We start from the raw sequence: 25,896 nt of genomic DNA on the forward strand, positions 1-25,896 counted from the left end.
TCAGCAGTCGCTGCACGACCAAACTCAGTAGTCAGTGTAGCTCTGGTCGTCGACCTGCTCGTACGTCACATCCTCTTGCACGAAATCGTCCCTCTGGAAATCATCCTGACGGAAGTCGTCGCGCTGGAAGTCATCTTGCACATAATCGTCTCGCACCACATCCTCGCGCACATAATCATCTCTGACCACATCGTCTCGAACGTAATCGTCTCTGACCACGTCGTCTCGAACGTAATCATCCCTGACCACATCGTCGCGCACATAATCGTCTTGAACGTAATCACGCTGCACATATTCTTCTCGGCGATCGTCGCGGTATTCGTCTCGCCGATCATCGCGGTATCCATCATCGCGATAGTTGTCATCGAATCTCCGCTCCTCATATCGACCATCGTCTCGAAGCCGTTCTTCGTCGCGCCGTGCATCTCCCTCAACACGATACTTGTCGCGTTCGAAATCATGATCTGCGGTGATTGTCATGTCAGTCTACGACAATACAAGGAGGGCGGGGGTATCTGGGTATCCTTACGAAGCTTCTCGCCCTCGTACATCAAAGCCGCGCCAGCGACCAGCCCAACTGCAGCGCCTCCGACTCCGTACGCAATGTTGTGATTCTTAGCAGGAGGGCCGCCCCTGCCGCTCTGGCCGACGACTTGCTGGCTGGAGTAGGATTGCGAGCCGCCGTAGCCTCCTGGGGGTCCGGGGGGTCCAGGGGGTCCGCCGTAGCCACGTCCAGCGGGAGGGCCAGGGTATCTACTCGCAGTCAGTCAATCGATCCCCCAACCCTCGGCACTGCCATTGTAAATTTTATCACTCACCCAGGTCCACGACCCTGCTGGTCAGAGTAAGTGGTGCTAGACGACTGCTGGTAAAACTGCTGTCCGCCCGCCCCGCCCGTCCGACGCCGCACCTCTTCAAAATCATACACCGTCTCGCTGGTCTGCTCGTTGACGAAGATGTAGCGACGATCGCGGTCGTGCCATTGAGCACGCCAGGGCGGCGGGCAGTGAGGGGGAGGCGGGGCACCGCTGGGATGCATGCCGCCTGGCGGTGGGGGGCCGCGGGGTCCAGGACCACCGGGGCCTGGAGAGTGCATGGGACCGCCTGGACCTGGAGAGTGCATGGGGCCTCCTGGGCCACCGCCGGGAGGGCCGCCGTAGTTGCCGTAGGACTGGTTGCGTTGGGTGAAGCGAGCTTGTTCGTCTTGGAAGTTGTTGCCGCCGGCTGGAGGGCCGCCGTAGCCTCCTCTGCCTCCGCCGTAGCCTCCGCCGTAGTTGGCCATGATTTGTGGTGTTGTTTGGAAGAAAGGTGAGGGAGGTGGGTGTGTGTAGAAGTGAAGGAGAGGGGAGGAGGGTTGAGGGGAATGCAGCAAGGGGAGTGAGGCGCAGTGGGGAGGAAGCAAACGAACAGCTCTCCTGATTGACGGAGCTTCCTCCACGCCCGCACGCGCGCGCACTAAAATTCCATTGGACCCTGATTGATCGCTGGCGCCAGGGTCGGGCTGGCGTGTGTTGGCCCCAGATGATGCTGTTTCAACTAGCGAATGGGGTGGATGGACGTGTGGTACTGACGATATCTACTTCCAGGAGTCGGAGAGCACCATTGCCCTCCTCTGCCCTTCAGTCGAAGATCACAAGTCCATACTGTCGCAGAGAGACAGCCGACGAGTGACATCACGGGGAAAGCGAGATGAGGCAGATCGGCAGGGGTTTCATCCATTGAAGCTTTCCCCCAAAGCTTGTCGTGCTTGACACATTACTAATCCATCCATTTGATGAACTCACGAGGCATCCGTAATCAGAGGGATATGAGCGCGCACAAACACCCGCCGGAGCAGTACGGACCCGCACAAGGATGCGACTCAACGACGCCCGCCGGCAGCGGACACGAACGGATGTTCTCGCAGCAGCTTGGACTGAGGGGATGGAATTGGTAAGCCGTAAGCAAGGCGAACGGGGCCGGGGCTGAAAACACGTCCTGCGGATGTGCAACGAGGGATGTATATATTCTGTCTATCCATTGGAAGTATACATTAGCATCATTGCAACTTTTGTTCCAACATGGCTCAGAACGCACGCAACAACGTCCTCATCGTCGGAGGCAGCACGGGTGTTGGGTTAGCCGTAGGAAAGCTGGCTCTCTCCCACCTTCCCAATGCCCACATCATCCTCTCCTCCAGCAGCAAAGACAAGCTGGAGGTGGCAGTCAAGGAAACCAAGGCCCAAGCAAAGTCCGGAGATGCACCCGTCGACTACGTCGTGGGCGACGTGGGCAACTTTGACACGCAGTTCGACGACGTCAAGGCGCTGCTCAAGGCCTCCGTCGAGAAATTCGGCGGCCCCATCGACCACATCGTCTGGACGGCCGGGAAAGCACCAGGCGCCAACAGAGCCGATGACCACAGCAACAACGACGTCTACGACGTGGCTACCGCCCGTTTGTTCGGGCCCATGACCCTGTCCATCCTCGCCAAGGACTACATGACCGTCAGCCGGCACTCCAGCATCACCATCACCGGCGGCGTGCTCCTCTACCGCCCGTCTCCAGGCCGAGGTCGGCTGACCGGCATTGCCGGCGGCGTGGAAAGCGGCGCTCGCGGCCTGGCCGTCGATCTTGCGCCCATTCGCGCCAACATGGTCAACCTGGGAGCCATTCAGACGCCGCTGTTGGATAGCTTTACGCAAGGGAACGAGCAGTTCGCGCAGTTGATGGCGGAAAAGACTTTGGTCAAGACGATTGGGACGGCGGACGAAGCGGCCGAGGCGTACTTGTTTAGCATGCGATGTGCGTATGTTACGGGTTCGAGGATTGATGCGGAGGGCGGCTCGCTACTGTCTTGAGATTAGTCAGGGCGAGCTTGACAGCCTTGCAGCCTTGTCGGTTTCAAAACTGCCATCAATGTATGCAAGGGTGGTTATTTGTATCTGAAATTGGCCTAGTCATTGAGTCCCCCTCACGCTTTCGCGCAATCACGTTTGTACCTTCTTCCTTGCATCGGGAGGTGACTGCAAATTCAGTAGTGGTGGCTTCCACTTGTGCAAGGCTCATCCACCAACATCACGTCTTACCCTTCTCCGACCCTTCAACATCACATACCCACTGCAACATCCCAATACTGTCATATCGCTACCCTCTCACGCATCACATCAAACCCCACCAACTGCCACAATGCAGCACCGACGCGCAGTCTGCGGCTTCGTCGTACTCCTGCTCATCACCCTGACCGCCATCCGACCACACTTGCGAGTCCTCGGCCAAGTGGTGACGACGTACAAATCGTTCTACCCCTCCCTCAAAACATACCCAGAACTAGTCTATCAATACAACAACGCATTCCCCCCCACCGCACAACTCAACACCACATCCGCTCAAATCCCCCGCATCATGCACCGCATCCTCCTCACCGACGGCCACCCCACTCCCTTCACCAATACCAGCGCAGCCATCACAAGCTGCCAAACCCTGCATCCCAATTGGATCCACTAGATCTAGAACGATTCGGATGCGGCGGAATTCATCTCCCACCACTACCCGCACCTCTGGCCGCGATACTCCGGCTATCGACAGACGATCCAGCGCACTAATATCCTCCGCTACGCTTTGCTCGAGCACTACGGCGGCGTGTACCTCGACATGGACATCACGTGTCTGCAGCCGCTCGATGGATTGCGGGACTTGCCTTTTCTCGCGCCTGGTGCGTCCCCCGCGGGTGTAAATAATGCGTTCATCCTCTCGCGGCCGGGACATCCGTTCTGGACACACCTGCTCGCGCGAGTGGAGAGGAGCCATTTGTCCTGGGGTCTGCCTTATGTGGAAAACATGCTGAGCACGGGGTGCATGTTCTTCTCCAACGCCTGGATGGATTACACTAGTACATTGACGAGGAACGACAGCCATCTGGAGAAGCGGGTATTCGTGCTGGCCGATGAGAAGCAAGATCTGGCGCCGCATATGCTGCGAGGAGCCGTCAAGACGCCGCTATTCGACCACGCAGGCGCCAGCAGCTGGCACAAACGCGACGCTGCGGCGGCAAAGATGGCCGCAGAATGGTATCTGCGCGTGGGCTTGCTGATTATCGCCTTGGCCATTGTCCTCCTGTGTTGGCAGCCGTGGAAGAAGGAGTCTCGCGAACCCCCAAAGTACATCAGGCGCCGGCCTTGGACTGGCCTGCCGCTTGGCGCGGCGGAGGAGGAGGACTTCTCGGAGTTCGCCACGACCAGAGTCCGAGAGAGGGGTGAGGAGCACTCTGACTGAGGTGGGGCTGGTTTGACTGCTGCTTTCTCTCCCTAGCAGATGAGTACATAAGAATACAAGTCGTGAATTATGAAGCAGCAAAGCACCCTCAGTCATCACTGTTCATGTTTGCTTTGCAAGGGCGCTCTGGGCTGTCTCGTATTCCGAACCCGCCTCCCTAGCGGGCATGGGGTCGAACGGTCCACGGCGAGGGCTTCGTCATTCACTGCACATGCGCACAACTCGTTGCCGTAGGCGTCACCCTCTCTTCTGGGCGCCATTCGTACTCGTTAGACATTCATTCACGCATGTGGTAGAAGCCAGACAACGTGTTCGGCAATCGGGTAATGAACATGCACGTCCCTCTTATCTGTCCGATCTCTCTACCTTCCCAAAACAGCAAGGCCGACGTCAAGCCTTGCCAAGCACGCCATATCCCGCCATCGTCTCGCAACCACGCACGCCGCACCCGCCTTTGGAATCCGCACGCCATGATTCGACGCCATCGCCACGCATTGCGGCCCCCCACGTTCTCGCGAACCGTCCTGTGCCGCCAGTCCGGGCGACGGCCACATGGTGTCCACGAGTATGCGGGCTCACTGCTGCAGCTTACGATCGATGGCGTGCGAGCCTGCTGATCTTTCGACAGCACGGATTGTCGTTTGCCCGGGGGGTTACGGATACCCGGTCCACCCATTGGAAAGCAGAGTGCATGCCATGTAACCCTTGAGGGTAGGTGGAGTTGCTACCCTCCGGTGGCGATCTGAGATGGCTCTGGGCTATAAATGAAGCGATGCGTTGATCTGCAGTTGTTTCGTGCGGTCACCAAACCACACGTTGTATCCCAATGGCAATCCAAGCCGTCGTCGAGTCCGTCGTGGACGACAAGGCCTCGTATGATGAGAAGCTCGGAGAGGTCACCTTGACCTCGTCCCCTGTGTCTTCGGACGCTGGTGAGCCCCTCGTCGAGCGTCTCAACGACAACCCTTTCTTGGACCCAAAGGTCGAGGCCTACTATCGAGGCGTCTACGAAGAGGCGCAGTACGAGTGTCGACATGTGCTCGATGCTCAATTACAATGGACCGAGAAAGAGGAACGCCGCCTGCGTTGGAAACTCGACTGGCACGTCACGACGTGGGCCTGCTTCATGTTCTTTGCTTTGCAGATCGATCGGACCAACCTGGGGAATGCTTTATCAGACAACTTCCTCAAGGATCTCAACATGACCACCGACAATCTTAACACCGGTTGGTCCACATCGGCCGACACTTGATCTACTCTTTGCTAACATATCCAGGAAACACCATCTTCTACCTCTCTTTCCTCTGCGCCGAGATCCCCTCGCAGCTCATTTCGAAGAAAGTCGGGCCAGACCGATGGATCCCCGCGCAAATGGTCATCTGGTCCATCGTCGCCGCCAGTCAAGCAGGTCTGAACGGCAAAGGCTCCTTCTACGCGACTCGCTTTCTCCTTGGCATCCTGCAAGGCGGCTTCATCCCCGACCTCATCCTGTGGCTGTCCTACTTCTACAAGAGCGGGGAGCTGGCCATACGCCTGAGCTGGTTCTGGGTGGCGGAAGGCTTCACCAGCGTCGTTACTGCGCTGGCTGCGTATGGCATTCTTCACATCCATGCCGCGGGCTGGGCGCCTTGGAGGTGGCTTTTCCTGATCGAGGGCCTGTTCACCCTGATCGTCGGCATAGCCGCCTTCTTCCTCATGCCTGCGTCCATTGTGCAGACTAAGGCGTGGTTCCGGCCTAAGGGATGGTTCACCGACCGTCAAATCAGCATCGCCGTCAATCGCGTACTGCGTGACGATCCGACAAAAGGTGATATGCATAACCGCATGGGCATCACACCCAAAGCCTTGTGGAAGACGGTGACGGACTATGACATGTGGCCGGTAAGAGTGCCTTCTCCGTGCCTCCCAGTGCGCACTCCATGTTGACGCGACCGCAGATCTACCTCATTGGCATCCTGGTGTACATCGGCATCGATACCCCCAGCATCTACCTGACACTCAGCCTTCGCGAGGTCGGGTTCAGCACCGTGCGTATCCCCTCCCACTCCTCTAGTGAAGAAACTCCCACTGACCACGCATCAACAGTTCAACACCAACCTCCTCACCATCCCCTCCACTATAGCAGGCTGCTTCACCCTCCTCGCCATCACCTGGTTCAGCGTGCGCATCAACGAGCGCGCCCTCGTCTCCAGCATCATGTGCATCTGGATCATGCCGTGCCTCATAGCCCTTCGCTGGTGGTCGGGAACAAGCGTAAACGCCTGGGGCACCTTTGCCATCATCAACGTCCTGCTCAGCTACCCCTACTGCCACGCGATCGTAGTCGCATGGGCAAGCCGGAACAGCGGCTCCGTTCGCACGCGCTCCGTCAGCGCCGCGGCGTACAACATGTGCGTGCAGGCGGGCAACATCATTGCATCGAATATTTATCGCACGAGCGATGCGCCCAAGTACCACAAGGGGAATGACATTCTGATTGCGTTGAACTTTGCGTCGATTGCGCTGTTTGTGCTCACGAAGTACTATTACAAGCGGAAGAATACGCTGCGGGAGAGGAAGTGGGCTGCCATGACGCCGGAAGAGAGGGAGACGTATTTGAACGAGACGAAGGACGAGGGGAACAAGCGGTTGGACTTTCGCTTTGCTCATTGAATGGGGGAATGCGACGTGAAGAACGAAGACATAGAAGTCGTATTGATCTAGATAGCTGGCTCTGCAGTTATATGTCCATGAAAGAGGCGATTGCACGAGCTTTCGTTCTTGCCGTCACACGGCAGCCTTGCCCAGAACCTGCGAACGAATGCTCGTTGGGTTGTAGAGGGCATGGCCAACTTGTACGGCAGTACGAATGCAGCCTTTCTTGTTTGACGCGTATCGTCCCGCCCTGCCTCCATAAAATGAAAGCAATTGTAATGTCGTTCTATACTTCCGCACGCAACGATTCTGCGCTTTCCCAGGACGTTTTCGGTCTCAGACCACGTATGACGTTCTTCCGAAAACGGCAGAAGACGCAACATTCCAAGTCGCTCCAGCGACTCTCCGGACCCGAGAGTTCGGATAGCTTTCGCATTCCACATTGCGAACGGTATCCCGGTGATCATGGAGAGTTCGGAATGGACGAGGTAGCAGGTGAGATATAATGGTGCGCATGGCGAGGCTACCCTTGAGTGCAGAGCCAGCCAGCCAAACGAACAACATCTCTCGCCTACGCATTTTCGTCAGCGTCAATCGTCCTCCCAGCCGTATTGCGAAAAGCAATCATCCCAAGATGTACAACAACGCAAAGCTTCTGCTCCTAGCAGCGCTGTTCCTCACAGTCGTACCTGGCCCCAAGACTGTCGCAAGAGCAGCGGAAGTGAAGCCCGCCGGACCGCGACCGATTCCCCTCTCGTTACCTCAATGCGGCGAGCGAATCCTCAAAACGGAAATGAAGGAAGCAGGCTGCAAAGGCCATGCAGGAGCTTGCTTGTGCAAGAGGCCTCAGCTCTACCCCACCTTCCTGTCGGCCGTGGGAGAAACATGCGGTCAGGATGATCAGGACGATGTGGAAGCCACCGTGGATGCGTACTGCGGATTCAGCGCGCCGATACCGATTGTGAGCTCCACGAGCGCGATCGCGTCGCATTCGCGCACCAAGTCGGCCTCGTCGACGCATGCGACTTCGTCCCAGCACTCCGCTTCCTCCCATCATTCTATCGTCCACAAGTCGTCCAGACATACTCCCTCGCACAAGACCACGACGGCCACTACCACCACCACCGCCGCGCACAGTGCTAAAACACCCAAGTCGGTGGGCGCCGCATCGCGTATTGAGGGTGGTCTCACTGCCGCGTTGTTCCTCGGCGTCGTTGCAGTGCAAGGAATTCTCGTATTGTAATCGGATGGTTTCGATTAGGAAATCGAACATCTCGGGGGTCCGTGAAAAGAGGACAAGGGTGTTGATGTCTGCGCTGTGGCTTTGATGGACTCTGGCAGGGTAATGGAACGGTTTGCCGCAATCATCTGCTCGATGCGCACTGCTGAGCACATTTGTCGTTTGCAATTCAAGTCTGCGTTTTCTGCTTCAACCTTCGGTCGTTTAGATTCGCTTCAATCGTCCGAATCATCTCGTTGCCGAGTTTCGTCGCCTCGGGGAACCGCGGCGCAAAGTAGTTCTGCATCTTCTCGAACTTCTCGCGGTAGCCGTCCATGTGGCCGAGAGATACTCGTTCACTCCAGTCCTGTAATATCGATGGTTAGAAGCCTGTCGCAGCAGATGAATGGGACGGCACTTACTCTTGCTGCAAAAGTAAACTCAAGGTCGTCAGAGCGGAAGGTAGTGTCATATAAGCCGGTCTCGATACACTCGTTGAGTAGCTCTTCATTGCGGTAGAGGTATTCCACAATACCCAGCCATAAACGGAATAGCTGTGCTCGAGTCAGTGTCTTGACGTCTTGACGGTCCCTAAAGAAGGGATTCGTTGGACGTCTGGAGCACTTACCGGCGTAGAGCAAATCATATGATCATAAGGAACGATGCCAAGCTTCCACCAGCAGTCAACCATGGCGAGAAGAGCCAATTGATTGTTCTTCACCCGCTCCGCTGGCTTCTCTCCCAAACTAAAGCGATCCAGCAGATCGTCTTCTAGAAGCAGCTCTTGGCCCTCAATTCGTTCAGTACCGAACACTGCTGTACGTGCAGCGTGGATACGCTCTATCAGCTCCTCGCGCTGGCCTCCCAGCATCAGCTTAAAAAGCTCGGTCACGCTCTCGGCGTATTGGCGGATCTGCGCTCTCGCACTCGGATTCAAGATGGCGAGACCAGCATACACATGCCACTTGTTGCTGTAGATGCGCAGCATGAGGTTGATCTTCACGTTCTCAATGCCGCCGACATAGCGGGCCATTTGCCAGGGAAACTGATTGTTGGCCTGCCAGGCCGTACCCATACTCAAGAAGGCGGCGTGAGTGACCGCTTGTGTATCTGCCGTAATTCGATCATGCATCTCGGCCGATAATGTCACCATCTTGGATTGGAAGCAAGAGAGGATGCGCTCCACTAGCTGCACCGCCCTTGGAGATGCGCGATGGTTGATAATGACCAGTGGCTGGCCTTTTGGATCCACCTTTGGGCCGTGGAGGGAGTGGCAAGTGACAATCTCAATGTCCGACGGAAGATGCTTTTCAAAAGCAGCAATCTCCGGGGCCTTGGTAGACGTCTGACCGCCTACCACGGCGCCGAGTTTCGTGGAAGGGCCGTAGGCGGCGACAACGGCATCGATACTCTTTGCTTCAACGCTGTACATGATCCAATCGGAACTGCGGGAGACGAGATGTCCGTTGGGAAAGATTGTGACATTTCGCTGCTTACCTTTCAGCATAGATCTAGATGGGAGCTACATAGCACGACAATGTTACGTACGGATTCTGCAAATTCGGCCTTGAGAGCTTCATACTTCTCAGGGACATCGCAAGCATGGACGCTAAGGAGCTGTTAGCCTTTTCATAGGCGAAGAGTCAAGACCTGTGCACATCAATTAGCCGCTGTAGATGGTACAGTCAAAATAGCAGTAGAAGCAGAATGTGTAGGGAGCAGAATCAGAAAATAGTAAATTAGGTAGCTGAGAGTTGACATCAGTGACGGAGGTCTGAACCAAATGCACCAAGACGGTAGCAAATAGTGACAGAACAACCATTCTCGAGCCAAATGCGCTCAAGTCATCAGTGCAGGGAGGCGGGAGGGTAAGAAAAGAGAGCAGCTTCGTACCTTGCGTGTAGAATTCATGGCCATCTGTTGATGCTGGAAAGCACCTACCTCCAGCCTGCATCACTGATCCGCCTGGCGTACATCTTTCCCATGTCTCCCATGCCAATGATGCCAACCACCGCCTCCTGCATCTTCTCCATACTTGCAGCTCTCGCTCACGAGAGTCATGCAGAAGACGAAGAAGCACAGAGCCGAAATCGTGCACCCAAAACTCGCATTCGAAGGTGCCGCGTTCTGTGTTGGAAGGAAACTTAGACGTGTAGTGGATGGAAGGTTTTCGTGTGGTTTAGAGGTGGTCCGAGCGTCAAAAGCTCGGCCTTGGCAAACACTTTCCGCCGACAATTTTCCGCCCACAAAGCGGAATTTCTTCACGACTTCACGTTCAATCTCTACCCCACGACGACATCGCCACTACACATTCACAACCATGGCACCCAAGAAGAAGGTCGAGCGCGCTGCGCAAGAGAACATCTCTCTCGGTCCCCAAGTCAGAGACGGTCCGTTCATCCACGCACACCTCCGCATCTGTCTACCGCGGGACATACCAGCTAACGTGCAGGCACCCTCCAGGCGAACTCGTCTTCGGCGTCGCTCGCATCTTCGCCTCCTTCAACGATACCTTCGTCCATGTCACCGATCTCTCGTACGTGTGAACCAATCCACCACCCACCCACCGCCACAATCGACTCCACAATGGAAAAGATTTGGGGAGGAAAAACACATATACACATGTGGCTTTTTGCAATGCATGGTTCATAGGCTAACCTGGGTGATTCCAGCGGCCGCGAAACCATCAGCCGTGTCACTGGCGGCATGAAGGTCAAGGCAGACCGTGACGAATCCTCTCCATACGCAGCCATGTTGGCGGCGCAAGATGTTGCGGTGCGATGCAAGGAGTTGGGCATCACTGCTCTGCACGTCAAGATCCGAGCGACTGGCGGTGAGTCCAACAATAAGATATCCGAAGACTTTACGTCGGAGCAATTACTAACGTCATCCCCAGGTAACGGCACCAAGACCCCCGGCCCCGGCGCACAGTCCGCTCTCCGCGCTCTGGCACGTTCCGGCATGAAAATTGGTCGCATTGAGGACGTCACCCCCACGCCCTCCGACTCGACGAGGAGAAAGGGTGGTCGCCGTGGTCGTCGTCTATAGTCATGTGCGGTGGGCTTGTTTTGCGGATGGAACGCTGGTGCCATTTCCAAATGCATCATGTGGTTTCGGAAGAATGCGTGCATTACGTACCGATCAAACAGATAGTCGTCTCAGCGCAGAAGGAATTCAAACTTGTGTGAGCTCAAATGCTTCACCCATTTTGTCCAACGATAGGTATCTAGTGAATAGCCCTCATCACAACGCCGCCTCGCTAAAGTAGAGATCAATCAAACTCAGCCTGGCCTATGCATCGTTCAACAATCTCGCGATTATGACATATGCAAAGAGCATGCCGATGGCGAGATACCACGCATTCCTTCTGATGAAACCCTGCCCAACATCCCTCACTTCCCTCCCGCCCTCCACCACAGCACCGAGTCCCGCTGCACTACCAGCCACCGTCCTCCTGATCGCATCCGTCTCCGGCGAGCAACTCTGCGCAAGCAACGACACGCTCTTGCCAGTTTGCGGATCGATGTTGTTCTGCTCCATCCATTTCCAATTCTCCTCGTCCAGCTCCGGCCACTGCGCGCGGAACCTCTTGCCCCCATCTCCCGCCTTGATAGCCCCAAACCCTCTCCCATTACTCTGCGTCTGCTGCTGCCCCGCAATCGCCCTCGACGTACTGCCACCACCGGTGCTATTCCACCACCGGGTCCGTGCAGCATGCACCTTCCGCTCCGCCTCCGACGCCACAATCGAGCCGGTAGTAATCTCCTCGCTCGACATAAAAGACAGCACGCCGAGCAGGATGGTCGATACCGACCACGCGGGGTTGAAGCTCTTGGGGTGGAAGTCGGAGATGCTGAGGCACAGGCGCTCGGAGCAGCGGAAGCGGCCGCTGGGCGTGTGCATGCGGATCGCGGGCGGTTTGAAGGGGTAGTCGGAGGGGAAGACCAGCGTGCCCCAGTACTGGCCGCCTTCGTAGGGGGTGCTGGGCGGGCCGGTGAGGATGTAGTGCCATTCTAGGATGTTCGTTTCCGAGGGGTGGGCGGTGATGTATTGTGTCGGGTTGGCTTCGAGCATGGCATATTCGCGGGTGAGACGTTTGTGGGCGGCCGGGGTCGCCATGATGGTTTAGGCGCCGGGCTGCAGTGTGATGAGGGAGGCGAGGCGGAAGGTATGGGAGGAAGGCGGTTGATTTTGTCAAGCCTGCGGCAGCCTGAGGTTTATCTGGAATCTCCTGGGTGTGCGAGGATAAATTCTTCGAGCAGAACGAGCGGATGTCAGAGGAATGGTCAGCGTGATGAGTGACTGACGTGTGGCTGCGAAGGCAAACCAGAATTCTGATGGCCTGAGGCAGCAATATGACTTCACGCCGCAGCGTTTCCAGGTCGAAACATTGCTGTTTCCCATCTTATTATACCTGCCTACGTGGACGTTTAGAATGGGAGACAGGACAATTCTGCTTTTGATACGTCGATACTATCAAAACAATTACACTGCCCGCCTAATAAAACTTCCCGGGACAGCCAAGTTGCAGAGATGTGACGTTGGCTGCCGATGGGCGTATGTGGAATTAGCAACGTCCAGTTGGTTCACCACACACTGGGCATTCAATCTCGATCTTTAAACCACTCTGCATTCGCCGTGGATGTGCGCCGGATCGACCCTCTTATAAATCCCCCCCTTCCATCCTCGACGTTAATTGCATGCAAGTTGATCGCCGATTGGCCGATGCCATTCATCCGAAAGGCAATCTTTTTGGTGATTAGTGCTTGCCAATACGACGCGGACGAAAAGCACTGGGGCGAGGACAATCAAAGAAAGGACGATATTCACCAGTAGCGCCTCGGCTCGGGGTATCCTCCATCGTAGCCCCTACCCTCCCTCCTAGGGCTGAGGGGAGGAGGAGGACGACCGTAGGGCTCCCTTCCGTGCCCATTGACGTACGGCTCAGGCTCTCCATAGCCGCGGGCTGGTGGTGGGGCGCCGTAGCGATCATCCGGGTAGCGGCCGCGGGGTGGGGGAGGGTAGTCGTCCATGGGCGGGCCACGACGCGGCGGTGGGGGGCCGTAGCGGTCCTCGCGAGGGTCATCGTAGTAGCCACCGCGAGGAGGAGTACGACGACGGTAGTCATCACGGCGGGGGCTGTATCCACGGGGCGGGCCACGACGGTCGTAGTAGTCATCCTGGGGCGGGCCTCCGTAGCCACGTCCACGATAGCCAGGAGAGCGGGAACGGAAGCGAGGCTCGCGAGGGCGTGGAATATCAGATTGGGGCTACATCAGTCAGCTTCTGCATGCCTGTTAATTGTACCGTGAAGACTCACGTCAGAGATGCAGCGGACGGTGGCGTCCTTGAATTGGCTGTTGTCCAGCTTCTCCACAGCTGCAGCAAGATCGGCCGCCGTCTCGTATTCAACGAAACTTGACGCAGTCAGTATAAGCACTTGAGTTGTGTCGGATCATCGCTCACCCTTTCGTGCTGCCGCTGGAGTCGCGGTCTCTGCCAACTTCACTGTAGACCACATCAAGACCGGATTGACGCGCGAAATCTTTCAGATCCTGTATTCATACACTCCGTCAGCATAGTTCCGCCGGGGTGGATGCATGCAGAACACACTTACCTGCCAGCTGGTTTCCTGGGGAAGGCCAGTGATGGTCATGCGATGGACAGTACGGCGTGGACGTGGGGCCTGACGCGGGGCCTGAAAGTCATCACGGGGACGATTGCCACCTCGAGCGAACTGCACAACGAGACGCTCGCCCATGAAGTCGGAACCATCTGACCAGCGATGAACATCAGTAAAAGAGAGCATGTTGGTTGGTAGGGTGTGAAGCGCAAGTCGAGACGGCAGCAAACGTGGAACGGTCGGGAACTTACGAAAAGCTAAAAGTTACGATCAGTAAAAAGCTTCAACGAGCTCAACAGGGCGAGAGGAGACATACCGGGTACGACATCGCGCGCATCCAGCGCATCCTTGTACTCGATAAAGCCAAAGCCATTCATGAGCTTGATCTCGGTAATTTCACCGGTGCCATGGGTGTTGAAGTGGTTCTCAACATCGGCCTTGGTAGCTAGATTCACACGGTCCAGTCAGCGATGCCAGGTCCGCTAGTCAGAACTCCTGCGAAAGCGATCCGCCAGCTCCGGGTCCAGCGGTGTGGCAGGCAAGGATGTAGAGAGGCTGGCAGGGAACAAGTCACGAGCAGGAAGACACAGGCTCAGCCAGTCCTAATCGCAAAGCCATGGCCGAGCGCGCGCAAAGCAGATGGATGGTTCATAGATGGTCCACATACCGCTTCTGGGCAAGTTCCCCAAGTAGAGGCGAGTGTTGGACACCGACGTAGGTTCTGCCATGTTGGCTTGCGGGGGTGCGGAAGAGATCCTTTCCGTGAGAGGCGATGAAGTGATGGAAGAGTGAGGCGCACGCGTCCTCCTTGAAACCTTGGGGCAGTGGGCCTCTCAGATGTAGCGGCGGAGAGCCGGGGAAACGGAAGCAGGGTTTGTGTATGGCCAGTAGCCCTCGGAGATGCGTGGCGCTAAATGGATAGCAGTGGAAGAGGTGATGGAGTCGGTGAAGCAAGTGAGTGTGTGAGTGTTTGGAGTGAGAGAGGTCGCAAAAAGCCGCCAAGAAGCGGAAGCGCTAGTCACGGGATGCCGAGCGTTTCGGTAAGGCAGCCAATCAGCGGCCAGTTAATGTTGCCTCGGTCAGGTTGATGTAATGGGAGAAGCAACACCACCTTTTGATGCAGCTCTCTGTCGTGCACGAGTAACTCAAGAACAGTGGCATTGTCGCCTTGCATTTCTTCCACCCTCGCCCGTCATGTCGCTGCCACGTATCGCCCTCGCTCCCGTTCGGCAGCAGGCCATGCGGGGCAGTAGGACGTTCACAGTCGCCAGCTCGAGATTCATCTCCATTACCGCCACCCATCGTGTGACCCCTCGCGCCCGTCTTCCAGCTACATTTATTGCTGGCCAGCGAAGAGCTCTGAGCACCACCACCCCCAGAAGCTACGCCAACGTCGATGATATACATTTGAACGCAGAAAGAGAATCGGACGAGGTGGACGTATGCATCGTGGGAGGAGGGCCGGCGGGGCTGAGTGCGGCCATTCGCCTGAAACAACTCGCCAACGAAGCCGGCAACGAAGACTTCCGCGTCTTGCTCCTCGAGAAGGCGGGTGATATTGGCGACCACATCCTCAGCGGCAATGTCCTCGAACCGGGTGCTCTCAATGAGCTGCTGCCCGACTGGAACTCGGAGGACAATCCGAACCGCTTCGAAGACATCACACCCGCCACCAAGGATAAGATGCGCTTCTTGACCAAGACTGGCAGCTACGCTTTACCTGCTCCACCGCAGATGAACAACCACGGCAACTACATCATCAGTCTGAACCAACTCACCAAATGGCTGGGTGAGAGAGCGGAAGAGCTTGGCGTGGAGGTCTTCCCGGGCTTTGCAGCTTCCGAGGTATTGTATACCAACGACGGCGCAGTCAAAGGGGTGGCGACGAACGACCTCGGGGTGGGTAGAGACGGCAAGCCCAAAGAGTCCTTTGAGAGAGGCATGGCATTCCACGCTCGCTGCACGCTTCTTGCTGAAGGCTGTCACGGAAGCTTGACCAAGTCAGTCATCAAGAAGTACGACTTGCGGAAGCACAGTGAGCCCCAGACATATGGCCTTGGGCTCAAGGAGGTTTGGGAGATCGATCCGGAGAAGTTCGAGAAAGGTTTGTGTGTGCATTCCATGGGCTATCCCCTTCCCAAAGATGTATACGGCGGCGGATGGATGTATCACTTTGGAGACAACATGGTTTCGATCGGTCTTGTTGTCGGCTTGGACTATGCGAACCCGTGGCTGGCTCCTTATGGAGAATTTCAGAAGATGAAGCAGCACCCGATGTACCGGCATTATCTCGAAGGTGGCAAATGCATCACCTACGGCGCACGAGCACTGAACGAAGGTGGCTTCCAGTCCATCCCCAAATGCGCATTCCCAGGTGGTGCATTGATTGGCGATTCCGCCGGCTTCTTGAATGTTCCCAAGATCAAGGGCACACACACAGCCATGCGATCGGGCATGCTGGCAGCAGAGGCAGCGTATGGGGCCTTGGCAGAGAGGAAAGACGAGGCCGCAGTTTTCTTGTTTGACTACGAGGACAAGCTGAGGAAGAGCTCGATCTGGAAGGAATTGAAGCAGGTGCGCAACATGCGGCCCAGTTTCCACACCTCTCTCGGACTCTACGGTGGCATCCTCTACTCTGGACTCGAAGCTTTTCTCTTCCGCGGGTATACTCCTTGGACTCTGAAGCACGGCAAGGGTGATCACGCCGCCACCAAGCTGGCCGACGACTGCCCCAAGATCGAGTATCCCAAACCGGACGGCAAGATCTCCTTCGACATCCTGACCAGCGTCAGCCGGACGGGCACCAACCACGAAGAAGACCAGCCCGTCCATCTGCAAGTGGCCGACTGGGAGAAGCATGCCGAGCTGGAATACCCAAAGTACAAGGGCATTGAAAATCGCTTCTGCCCTGCCGGGGTGTACGAGTATGTGGAAGACGAGGAGAAGGAGCTGGGCGTGCGGTTCCAGATCAACTCGCAGAACTGCATCCACTGCAAGACGTGCGACATCAAGGTCCCTGACCAGGACATCACTTGGCAGACGCCGCAAGGTGGCGAGGGCCCCAAGTACGTGATGACTTGAGCTTCAACAGTTAACGGGGTGGGGGTTTTGTAGATTTACTACGGGGCATGGACGGAATGGGCTCGCCCCAGCCACTGCGATTATGATCGCCGCAGTATATACGCATGTTGAGTAAATGTACATATCAACCTGATGTATGCAGCGAGGCTACATGGTGAAATGTACAGAGGCCCATCAGATATAACTTGGCTCTCCTCATCACTCTCTGGCAATTCCCCATTGGGAAGAAGCACATGCGTTCCCGTTTTGGGTGGAAGGATCGCCAGCCTCGGCTGAATAACAAAACGAGACGCGCCAATTGGCTGCCATCTGTGACGACGATACACGACGCGATACAACACCTCTGCGCCTCGAGCTGTGCGAGCTTCTCCTCTTTCATCAATGTATCCCGCCAAGCCATCACCATAATGTCCTCACCCAGCTCTTCGACGAGCGGAGGCAGCGGGCGCCGCAATCGCTCCCCACCGCGCCCGCTCGATCCCATCTCGCGCACCGCGCTCCGATACACCCTGTCCCCACGCGAATACGAACTCCTCCATCAATACCTCATCTCGCGCGCCCCGGCGGGCATCCAGAAACACACGCCGTCGCCGCGACGCTTCGAGAAGATCACAGGGCAGCGAGACCAGCGCGCGTCGTCCACGCGCCGTGGCTCGGAGCCGATCAACAGTGAGGAAGTACGGTTGGATGATAATGTGCAGGCTTTGCGGGCGGCGCTGAGGGTGTTTGTGGGAGTCTACCTGGGCTTCAAGGGGTATGGCGTACTCATGCGCAAGTTGGCAGAGCGGCGAGGGGCCAGGAGGGTGGAAAGCACGGCGGTGCGATTCGGAGATGCTCGGCTGGCTCTCAGCTTCTCCAGCATTCTGCTCTTCCACAAGCTGTTGCATCGCTTCTTCCATCGCTTGCGAGCGTCTTTGCTAGACGACAATGCTGTTGCGTTCCGGAAGCGAAATCCTCAGATCGCCCGCTTGCTCACGTCCGCTTACACGCCTTCGGTCGGCGCTGCTCTGGCGGGAGGCTTTCTGGGCGTGAGCCCGGCGGACCAACTGCGAATCACGATCGCCATCTACGTCTTCACCCGAAGTCTGGAGTTCGGGTACAATGCGCTCGAGGAAGGGGGATATCTATGGAAGTCGGAGGAGGACGGAGGCAGCGGGCGACCTTGGTGGTTTGGCAGTTGGATGATCATGCCCTTCGCATGTGGCCAGCTGCTACACGCCTTCGTCTTTGATCGCTCGTGCTTCCCTGCCGACTACGGCAAGTTCATCATGCAACGAAGTCCCGAGTACATCCAACTCCGGCCTAAGGACTATGCCCGCGACAGGCCGTGGCCGGGGACTTTCGACATCGTCGATGCGCTGGCGGCCATTAGCAAACTGAACTGGCCGCCATTCCTCTCGCCGATTCTCTTTCCTGGGGCTAAGGAAGCCCTGCCGGCGCAATTGGAGAAGGTGGCTCCCTTGACCTCGCCGGCACACCCAGCGACGGCATTCACATCGTGCGCCGTGCTTCACCCTCACGACCCGTCATGTCTGCGAACATATATCAAATACTTTGTGCGCGCCTTTCCGGGCATCGTGCGCTTCTTCACTCTAATCTACGGCGCCTTCGCTCTCCTGGCTTACAAGAGTCTCCTCAAGGACCCCAAGACTTTCCTAAACCGACTGTCCGCGCGCATCTTGCGGATGGCACTGTTCATCACCGGCGCCATCGGGTCATCGTGGGCGTCGATTTGCTTCTTCAACATTTACCTGCCTCGCTCGCTGCTCCCGACCCAGCGGTGGTTCTTTGGCGGCTTCATCGGCGGCCTGTGGGCCTTCGTTGCCCGATCGAAGGAGCGCGGGAACTTTCTGTACTCTGCTCGCCTCTCAATCGACTCGCTTTACAAAGTGGGGAAGAAGAGGCATTGGTGGAAGGGGATTAAGAATGGCGATGTGCTTCTTTTCGTCGCCAGCCTGGCTTTATTGAACGTCGTTTACGAGGCTCGGCCGGGTGCTGTGCAAGGGGCTATGATGAGGAAGGGAATGGGGGTGTTGAGAGGTGAGGGTTTTACAGATCGTGCTGAACCAAAGGGACAGAATGACAAGGAGAAGATGGAGCGTAAGGAGGCGGAGGAAGAGGCATTGGGGGAGAAGATGAAGGATGAGTGATGTGTCTGACAATCGAATGACTCTAGTCGTAGTTCAGTGGACATCTGGCAAAGCAGAATCTGACCATATAAATCTACCGGCACGCGCTACTTTCACACGAGCTCATGCCAAGCGGCTTTTCAAGACGTGACGTCGCGATCAGGGTCGACAACCGAAACGGAGCCTTTCATGTGAAGTCGAGCCTTATGATGGAGGGGAAGCGGGAACGTGGACCCTTGCGCGCTCTGATTGGCCGCCGCCGCCCTCGACGCGACTTCACCCGCTGCATCTCGCGCCAGCTCGTGCCCCTCCTCCGCCATTCTACAGGCTCGTCGCGCCTCTTTCCATCCACGCGAAGCCTTCCCATTCCCCACGGTCTTCGTCGGTACGCCAGCGAGGCCAGCTGGTGTTCGTAACTTCCGTCCTTTCTGCCGCGAGCGTGCCTGCTTCTGATAGGGCCGCGCGAAGCCCCCTCGTCCCCTTGTTCTCAACGACATTATTACCCCCCGGGGCGCCGTGGTTGGGGGATCGCCAGTTGTTACCCGCTGCGATGTGCGCGTGCGAAAAAAGCCATTGACTTTGGCCTGGCACGCGGATCCACTGTGAGAGATTCAGATAAGGTCCCTCTTCCTCCTCTTTCCTCTCTTTCCTCTGCTTCCTCGTGCTCCTCGTCTCTGCTCAAGTTTCCGTGTCATTCTCCCCCGCTACCATGTCCTCGCTGTTCCTTGAGCCACTGGCTCAGGTCAGCCTCCCAACAGTTTGTTTGGTCGTCCTCCTCGTTGCCTACGTTGCCCTCTCCTTCACCGAATTGAGCCTCCTCCGAAAGTCCTACGCGACATTCAGCCATCTTGTCACCTTCGCCTATTCTTGCTTCCTGAAGCCCCATTCTGGAGATGGCACCGGGAACCAGCAAGATGCTCTGGAGAGCTTCTACAAGTCCCAGGCGAGCATCTACGACATCACCCGGAGCAAATTACTCCAAGGAAGAGAAGATATGCTAGCTCTGGTGGCCGCACAAGTCAAATACAGATGTGAAGCGGGCCAGATTCGTCAAAAGCCCATCTGGGTCGACATCGGAGGTGGCACGGGATGGAACATTGAACAGATGCAAAGCCAACTGGATGTCCCCACCTACTTCCATGCCATCTATCTCGTCGACCTCAGCACTTCTCTCTGTGAGATTGCTCGTCAACGCTTCCAACGCCTGGGCTGGAAGAACGTTCACGTGATATGTCAGGACGCTCGCACTTTCAACTTGGCCGACTACGAATCGGGCGTGGAGGAGTCGAGGCGGGATTTCAGCATTGGACAATCCGCATACGACGAAGACGCCAAAGACTCCGTCGGCGCCGATCTCCTGACCATGTCCTACAGTCTGAGCATGATTCCAGAGTTCCACTCCGCAGTCGACAGCATCACCAATCTGCTCGCCGCGGATGGCATCGTCGGTGTCGTCGACTTCTACGTTCAGAACCAAATCGAATTCCAGAGCCGCAACTACATCGGCGGCGCCATTGACAGACATTGCATGTGGATCAGCCGCGTGTTCTGGCGCACGTGGTTCGAACTCGACCGAGTCAACTTGGAATCTGCTCGACGGGATTACATCGAGTACAAGTTCGGAACCATCTTGAGCACCAACAAGCGATGTCGCCTGCTCGGACTCCGCATCCCTTACTACATCTTTGTTGGCTGCTCCCGAGGAACCAGCAGCTCTATGCATCACGTGGAGGCTCTGGACGCCGCGGTGACTGAGAGTCCGTTCATCTCTGCGCTGGACGTCCACGCCAAGAGTGTCAACCCCCCGAAGCCGCGTCGGAGTTCGAGCACGGAGCGCAGGAGCAAGGCTTACGATACGGCTGTGGTCAATCTGGCAGCTAGCTTGCCACTGCCGGCAGCATACTACCAAAACAACAAGACTCGAATCTACTATGACGATACGCTACCCAAGCATCGCCAGTTCAAGGACGAGTACATCTATGCCTTCACCTGGGAGGACTCGAGGGTGGACTCGCGGCTGCTGAAGATCACGGGCGATGATGTGATCCTGGCCATTACCAGTGCGGGCGACAACATCTTGAGCTACTGTTTGGAGCGGCCCAAGCGCGTCCACGCCGTCGACCTTAACCCGGCTCAAAATCACTTGCTGGAGCTCAAAGTAGCTGCCTTCAAGGCCCTTGACCAGGAGGATATGTGGAAAATCTTTGGCGAAGGCAAGCACGAGAACTTCCAACAACTTCTCCTCACCAACTTGTCGCCGCATTTGTCAAGCCAAGCTTTCGACTACTGGCTGCACGTGGGCCAGTCGACCTTTAGCCCTGGCGGAAAAGGTCTGTACTTCACGGGTGGCAGCAGACATGCCCTCCGCCTCATCTCATGGCTCGGAAAAGCGCTCGGGATCCGCAAGGATATGTCCCGGCTGTCAGAGGCGCAGACGATGAACGAGCAGCGCGAGATCTGGTCGAAGCGAGTCCGCCGGGTCCTTCTCTCCCAGCTACTGGCTTATTTCGTCATTGGATCCGAGCGCTTCTTGTGGAAGGCGTTGGGCGTGCCGAGTGAGCAAAGAGCGATGATTGAGAACGACTACCAGCAACAACTTCAGCTGGCAAAGGGCGCGAAGGCAACCGCCGACGGGAAGCATCAGAGTGGCTTGGACAACACTGGCAGCATCAGTGCTCTCAAGAGCGGCCATGCCATTTGGAATTACGGCGTGCAAACTCTGGATCCGGTCGTCAATCACACGCTCGTGAGCGAAGATAACCACTATTACCTCGTGTGTCTGTTGGGTAAGTGATAGTCAAGACTTCAGTCCTCTCGCCATCAACTGACCAAAACCCTCGCAGGCAAATACACAAAGAAATGCCACCCAACCTATCTCGGCGCAAAGGCGCACGCCAAACTCTCCCAACCAGGCGCCCTAGACGGCCTCCGCATCCATACCGACGAGCTCTCTGAAGTCTTCGCACGCATGCAACCCGAATCCCTCACCATCGCCGTGCTAATGGACAGCATGGATTGGTTCAACCCGACCGGCCCGGAAGCAGATGCGCAGGTGAAGGTGGTGAATAGCGCGCTCAAGCAAGGCGGACGAGTCCTCCTGCGCTCCGCTGGGCTGGACCCGTGGTATATTCGCGCTTTCGAGAGCAATGGGTTCAGCTGTAAGAGAGTTGCTGCTCGCATTCCTGTGGGCACTTGCACGGATCGGGTGAATATGTATGCTTCGACTTGGATTTGCACCAAGGTTGCTTCGCTTGCATAGCCGGGGGGAAGGAAAGGGGAATAGATATGCGTGCGGAAAAGCTAGCATTTGACAGCCAGCATCATAGACTCGTTTCATTGCACGACAGCGAACAAGAACCCATCCACCACCTCCAACAGCTCCTTCTTGTGCGTGTTGAGCGTCGGAATCAGCGTGGCAGTCACCCGCTTGTCAGCCTTGACATGCTCAATCAACGCCACCGCCGGCGCGCCAGGCCTGCGCTCCTCCTCGCTACTCTCCGTCAACTGCCGCACCGAATTGTCAACGTAAATGATGCCCCCCTTGCGCGTCATCTTCACCGCCCAGTCAAAGTACTGCGCCTGCTCCTCCCACGCAGCATCGATAAACACAAAATCAAACACGCGGTTCTGCTCCGCCAGTCGCGGCAGCACATCGAGCGCAGCGCCTAGCAACAACTCCACATTCCCTAACCCCTTCGTGTTCTCCGTCGCCACCTTGTGGTGCTTCGCATCATACTCTATGCCCGTGACGTGAATGCCAGGCAGAGATTCCGCGAACCAAATGGTCGAGAAGCCGCCGAGGACGCCGATCTCGAGCACGTTTTTGGCGTTGATGGCGCGGCAGAGGAGCGCGAGGAATTGGCCGTGCGCGGGGGAGACGGCGATTTCGTGCGGGACGCCGGAGTTGATTGTGTTTGTTGCTGCGTCGGCGAGGCGTTTGTTCGATTGCACGATTTCGGTTTGCGCGGCTTCGCAGATGTCTAATGCGGATTGTAGGACAGGGTCGGGCATTTGGGCGTCGGCCATGGTGGATTTTGAGGACCGTGAGAGACGGTCGGGCTTTGTTGGGTATAGTTGAATGGACCTGAAGGTGTCTAGCCTCTGTTGCTTGAAGCACAAGAGCTGCAGGACCGCCGTCGCTTTATATAAGGCTGGGCGTATCGTATGTCCGAGCTGAGAGGGCGGAGTTCCGAAGGCTACGGCCGGTTGAAACTCCGAATACCGTACGACGCAGACGCGTCCTCCGAGTCCTTATAGAGATGCATGGTAATCAGGCGAATGATTGGCACAGACTCGTAGAATTGCAACCTAGTGAGGGGACTAACGTTTGAGTCACACTTTAGTGCAGCCACTTGATCGGAGTTGGCGAGAGCTGAATGTGGTAGAGTGGTCGTGTCTTCTTTGTTGCGGAGAAGATATCCGAGTTATTCTGGCCCAATGCAAGCGTCATTGATGCGGACTTCACCCGTTGTAGTAATCAATAGCAATGGGCAAGGCCATCTTCATCATAGTCAGTCGAGAAATTCAATATCCAGCCTCGCCGCAAACATGCCTAAAACCCAAACCGCCAAAACCTCGCAACAGCGAGCATCCAATGCAGCGCCATACAAGAAGACCAAATCTCCCAAGGACTCGCATTTGTACACCGACGACAATCCATCAACCACAATCCACGGCACAGGCTTCAAAGACAAGGCTGCCGCTCTCAGGACTCTAGACTTGATCAAAGATCGCTCGCTCACCTACCAGTTCCAAACGGTGAACACAATGTATCATCGCGCGAAGCATCATCCGTCGATGAAGAAGAAAGTCGAAGGAAGCGCCGGGCTCAAGGATATGGATGAGGCCATGGCTGTTTTCAAGCATTGGTTGGATGTTACTTATCCGGAGCAGAAAGAGAGTCTGCGAAGGGATGGGTTCAAGCCTCTTCTTAGCAAGGAGTGCGTGGAGAGATATCTCGCGCGCATCGTGGGTGCGGATTTATCTGACAACGCTCGGAAATTCGCCGAGGTTTATGCAAAGCTGCCAAAAGGCAAGAGGCTTGCTAATACTCTGGTCGATGACAAGAAGCCCAAGGAAGCGGACTGGGAGAGATTGCGATATGACTGCCTTGATAATCTTGTGCCGACAGACAAGGAAAGCGGTGCAGCCTCGTGGGATTCCAACGAGCTATGGAGCCAGGATGGGCAACCGACATCCCAGCATCTCGAGCTTATTGCATGGGCGTGGAGTCCGGTGAGCGAGGCGAAGCTAAAGTGAGACTTTGATCCTTCGAAACCACGATCCGATTCCTCGCACGACGATACACCTGTGCACGATTCCGCAACTTGCCCACCATCGAAGATCCATTACGGAATTGGAAGCAACCTAGACTGCTCGTATTGATCGCGAGCCGGGCAAGCGGTGCGAACACGAACTGCAGGGCTTCGCAAATCTCAGTGTCTGGCCGAAATCGACATTCTGCGGAATTGGTCGTGGCGATGAGGTCTCGCTAGGGAGCCGCATGTTCGGGACATATTTGACGGTGGCTCCATGTGTATCATAAGCTGTTGTGTCTGCGACTGCATGAGACTTGATGTCTGGTCGTGGAGGTGACATGGTGAACTACGAATCAGTGCGGAAATGAGTATCCGCGGAGCCGCGATCCTCAGCGCAGTCGCCGGACGAAATTCCAAGGCGTTGACAGATGCCAGCATCAGAACTCTCTGCTCTCGCCAATGTCGCAGACATGAAAAACCTTCTCGTCCAACCCTTTCCACTCGAGTGCCTTCTTCAACAACCGCGGCGGCTCCAAGACCTCCTCCGAGGTCAACACCCAAGTGCCCCAATGCATGCCCAGCGCCGTCTTGCACTTGGAATCGGCAAAGATGTTCACCGAGTCGTAGGGGTTGGCATGCATGGGGCTCATGATCCATCTGGGGTCGTAGGCACCGATTGGAATCAGACCGACGTCAAAGGGGCCGCGGAGCTCGCCAATTTCCTTGAAGACGGGACAGCTGGGCAGATCGTCGAATTTCTCGCTGTAGTCGAACTCGGTGGTTTGAGTCTCGGGGACGGTTCGGTAGCCGGTGTCGCCGGCGAACCAGAGCTTTTTCCCACCGGAAGTGATGGAGTAGCCCGCCCACAGCGTGCGGCTCTTGTCGAAAGGCGTACGTCCGCTCGTGTGCTGGCATGGAAGACAGCCGATGGTGGCGCGGATATCACTGGGTTGAGAAGGGTTGCTATTATCCCTTTCTAGCGCACTGGTGGTGGAATCGGTCGCAGATAAAGTTAATTCTCGTTCCTCCCACCAATCCATTTCGGTGACGTTTCGAATTCCGCTGTTCTCAAACCATGTCCGATTACCTAGCGGCACGAAGAATTGGGCATTGGGAAATTTCTTGGCGAGTTTGACGACGGTGGGATGGCTGAGATGGTCGTAATGGCTGTGGGATATGCAGACCGCATCGACATATGGGAGGTCTTCGACTTGACAGGGGGCGGGAGTGTACCGCTTTGGGCCGAGAAAAGAAAACGGGCTACAGCGCTCGGTGAAAACGGGGTCGAACAGCACTCTCAAACCGCCGGGGAACTCGACATAGAATGAGGCGTGCCCCAGCCAAGTCGTCCTCAAGCTTTTTGTTTCTCGTGTTGGGAGGAAGTTTGGCTTGTGCACAGGAACTGTCGGAGGAGTGGTATCTGGGTCTTTCCACTTGCCCGAAATGCGCATGCCGAGGATTTTGAGGAGAATCTGTGGTCCACTCTGCTCAATGTACGATGCCCAGGGATTCTGGAAGCCTTTGCCGTTGGGCTTGTGATGCTTTCTGTGTGCCGCGTCTGCTGGTCTGGCGGATGGAGTCTGGGGCGAGCCCACCACGGCGTGAAGTAAAGCTGATGTCATGCCTGAGTAGTGGATGCTGCTGGCACAGAAAGTGCGCAGCTGCTGGTGACCAGTATGGCGCGAGAGTCCTGACTTG

The 25,896-nt window shown here is 56.4% G+C and overlaps 17 protein-coding genes across 17 annotated transcripts in view; 10 read left to right on the forward strand and 7 right to left on the reverse strand.

The window, feature by feature from the left end:
• Positions 1-1,715, reverse strand: part of BDY17DRAFT_289130 (uncharacterized protein) — a 1,728-nt gene extending 13 nt beyond the window's left edge. The window contains exons 1-3 of the mRNA XM_033732304.1: positions 819-1,715; positions 530-753; positions 1-464 (exon numbers count right to left, since the gene is read on the reverse strand). The exon at positions 1-464 is cut by the window's left edge and continues 13 nt beyond it. Of these exons, the coding sequence (XP_033594087.1) occupies positions 25-464; positions 530-753; positions 819-1,282 (1,128 nt within the window). The 5' untranslated portion in view covers positions 1,283-1,715 and the 3' untranslated portion in view covers positions 1-24. The remainder of the gene's footprint in view (positions 465-529; positions 754-818) is intronic.
• Positions 1,716-1,998: 283 nt separating this feature from the next.
• BDY17DRAFT_289132 (short chain dehydrogenase) lies at positions 1,999-2,935 on the forward strand. The gene has a single exon (XM_033732305.1). It carries the CDS (start codon positions 2,061-2,063, stop codon positions 2,838-2,840), a length of 780 nt encoding a protein of 259 aa, XP_033594088.1. The 5' UTR covers positions 1,999-2,060; the 3' UTR covers positions 2,841-2,935.
• Positions 2,936-3,168: 233 nt separating this feature from the next.
• On the forward strand, positions 3,169-3,486 carry BDY17DRAFT_320058 (uncharacterized protein; the record flags this gene model as incomplete). The annotated part of the gene is made up of 1 exon (XM_033736377.1): positions 3,169-3,486. The coding sequence occupies one exon, from the start codon at positions 3,169-3,171 to the stop codon at positions 3,484-3,486; it is 318 nt and encodes a 105-aa protein (XP_033594089.1).
• Positions 3,318-4,298, forward strand: BDY17DRAFT_289134 (uncharacterized protein). Its single transcript, XM_033732306.1, has one exon. The coding sequence runs from the start codon at positions 3,634-3,636 to the stop codon at positions 4,252-4,254; it is 621 nt and encodes a 206-aa protein (XP_033594090.1). The 5' UTR covers positions 3,318-3,633; the 3' UTR covers positions 4,255-4,298.
• Positions 4,299-4,728: 430 nt separating this feature from the next.
• On the forward strand, positions 4,729-6,940 carry BDY17DRAFT_337268 (major facilitator superfamily domain-containing protein). Its single transcript, XM_033737953.1, has 4 exons — positions 4,729-5,480; positions 5,531-6,135; positions 6,192-6,281; positions 6,340-6,940. The coding sequence occupies exons 1-4, from the start codon at positions 5,081-5,083 to the stop codon at positions 6,904-6,906; spliced, it is 1,662 nt and encodes a 553-aa protein (XP_033594091.1). The 5' UTR covers positions 4,729-5,080; the 3' UTR covers positions 6,907-6,940.
• A 210-nt stretch (positions 6,941-7,150) lies between these two features.
• Positions 7,151-8,501, forward strand: BDY17DRAFT_13134 (uncharacterized protein). The gene has a single exon (XM_033729414.1). It carries the CDS (start codon positions 7,394-7,396, stop codon positions 8,129-8,131), a length of 738 nt encoding a protein of 245 aa, XP_033594092.1. The 5' UTR covers positions 7,151-7,393; the 3' UTR covers positions 8,132-8,501.
• Positions 8,298-9,614, reverse strand: BDY17DRAFT_243747 (prephenate dehydrogenase; the record flags this gene model as incomplete). Its single annotated transcript, XM_033730464.1, has 3 exons — positions 8,298-8,474; positions 8,530-8,661; positions 8,736-9,614. 3 exons carry the CDS (start codon positions 9,612-9,614, stop codon positions 8,298-8,300), a joined length of 1,188 nt encoding a protein of 395 aa, XP_033594093.1.
• On the reverse strand, positions 9,574-10,249 carry BDY17DRAFT_289138 (uncharacterized protein). Its single transcript, XM_033732307.1, has 2 exons — positions 10,049-10,249; positions 9,574-9,716 (listed from the first exon to the last, which is right to left on the reverse strand). The coding sequence occupies exons 1-2, from the start codon at positions 10,138-10,140 to the stop codon at positions 9,608-9,610; spliced, it is 201 nt and encodes a 66-aa protein (XP_033594094.1). The 5' UTR covers positions 10,141-10,249; the 3' UTR covers positions 9,574-9,607.
• A 178-nt stretch (positions 10,250-10,427) lies between these two features.
• BDY17DRAFT_314547 (ribosomal protein S11-domain-containing protein) lies at positions 10,428-11,155 on the forward strand (the record flags this gene model as incomplete). Its single annotated transcript, XM_033735826.1, has 4 exons — positions 10,428-10,497; positions 10,571-10,643; positions 10,780-10,940; positions 11,004-11,155. 4 exons carry the CDS (start codon positions 10,428-10,430, stop codon positions 11,153-11,155), a joined length of 456 nt encoding a protein of 151 aa, XP_033594095.1.
• Positions 11,156-11,398: 243 nt separating this feature from the next.
• Positions 11,399-12,226, reverse strand: BDY17DRAFT_314548 (ubiquitin-conjugating enzyme E2 6; the record flags this gene model as incomplete). Its single annotated transcript, XM_033735827.1, has 1 exon — positions 11,399-12,226. The coding sequence occupies one exon, from the start codon at positions 12,224-12,226 to the stop codon at positions 11,399-11,401; it is 828 nt and encodes a 275-aa protein (XP_033594096.1).
• Positions 12,227-12,550: 324 nt separating this feature from the next.
• On the reverse strand, positions 12,551-14,691 carry BDY17DRAFT_289150 (uncharacterized protein). The gene is made up of 7 exons (XM_033732308.1): positions 14,398-14,691; positions 14,047-14,175; positions 13,982-13,987; positions 13,725-13,882; positions 13,574-13,662; positions 13,428-13,524; positions 12,551-13,377 (listed from the first exon to the last, which is right to left on the reverse strand). Exons 1-7 carry the CDS (start codon positions 14,456-14,458, stop codon positions 12,934-12,936), a joined length of 984 nt encoding a protein of 327 aa, XP_033594097.1. The 5' UTR covers positions 14,459-14,691; the 3' UTR covers positions 12,551-12,933.
• A 157-nt stretch (positions 14,692-14,848) lies between these two features.
• Positions 14,849-17,138, forward strand: BDY17DRAFT_289151 (uncharacterized protein). Its single transcript, XM_033732309.1, has one exon. It carries the CDS (start codon positions 14,925-14,927, stop codon positions 16,809-16,811), a length of 1,887 nt encoding a protein of 628 aa, XP_033594098.1. The 5' UTR covers positions 14,849-14,924; the 3' UTR covers positions 16,812-17,138.
• On the forward strand, positions 17,135-19,098 carry BDY17DRAFT_289152 (uncharacterized protein). The gene has a single exon (XM_033732310.1). The coding sequence runs from the start codon at positions 17,219-17,221 to the stop codon at positions 18,959-18,961; it is 1,743 nt and encodes a 580-aa protein (XP_033594099.1). The 5' UTR covers positions 17,135-17,218; the 3' UTR covers positions 18,962-19,098.
• A 551-nt stretch (positions 19,099-19,649) lies between these two features.
• On the forward strand, positions 19,650-22,199 carry BDY17DRAFT_244421 (uncharacterized protein; the record flags this gene model as incomplete). Its single annotated transcript, XM_033730529.1, has 2 exons — positions 19,650-21,726; positions 21,784-22,199. The coding sequence occupies 2 exons, from the start codon at positions 19,650-19,652 to the stop codon at positions 22,197-22,199; spliced, it is 2,493 nt and encodes an 830-aa protein (XP_033594100.1).
• A 37-nt stretch (positions 22,200-22,236) lies between these two features.
• Positions 22,237-23,196, reverse strand: BDY17DRAFT_13236 (S-adenosyl-L-methionine-dependent methyltransferase). The gene has a single exon (XM_033729425.1). The coding sequence runs from the start codon at positions 22,964-22,966 to the stop codon at positions 22,274-22,276; it is 693 nt and encodes a 230-aa protein (XP_033594101.1). The 5' UTR covers positions 22,967-23,196; the 3' UTR covers positions 22,237-22,273.
• Positions 23,197-23,488: 292 nt separating this feature from the next.
• On the forward strand, positions 23,489-24,199 carry BDY17DRAFT_306907 (uncharacterized protein; the record flags this gene model as incomplete). The annotated part of the gene is made up of 1 exon (XM_033735071.1): positions 23,489-24,199. One exon carries the CDS (start codon positions 23,489-23,491, stop codon positions 24,197-24,199), a length of 711 nt encoding a protein of 236 aa, XP_033594102.1.
• Positions 24,200-24,635: 436 nt separating this feature from the next.
• Positions 24,636-25,820, reverse strand: BDY17DRAFT_314552 (putative Zn-dependent hydrolase/oxidoreductase family protein; the record flags this gene model as incomplete). Its single annotated transcript, XM_033735828.1, has 1 exon — positions 24,636-25,820. One exon carries the CDS (start codon positions 25,818-25,820, stop codon positions 24,636-24,638), a length of 1,185 nt encoding a protein of 394 aa, XP_033594103.1.
• Positions 25,821-25,896: the final 76 nt, after the last annotated feature.

The sequence above is a fragment of the Neohortaea acidophila genome, assembly GCF_010093505.1.
Source record: "Neohortaea acidophila strain CBS 113389 unplaced genomic scaffold BDY17scaffold_1, whole genome shotgun sequence".
Lineage (NCBI taxonomy): Eukaryota > Fungi > Ascomycota > Dothideomycetes > Mycosphaerellales > Teratosphaeriaceae > Neohortaea > Neohortaea acidophila.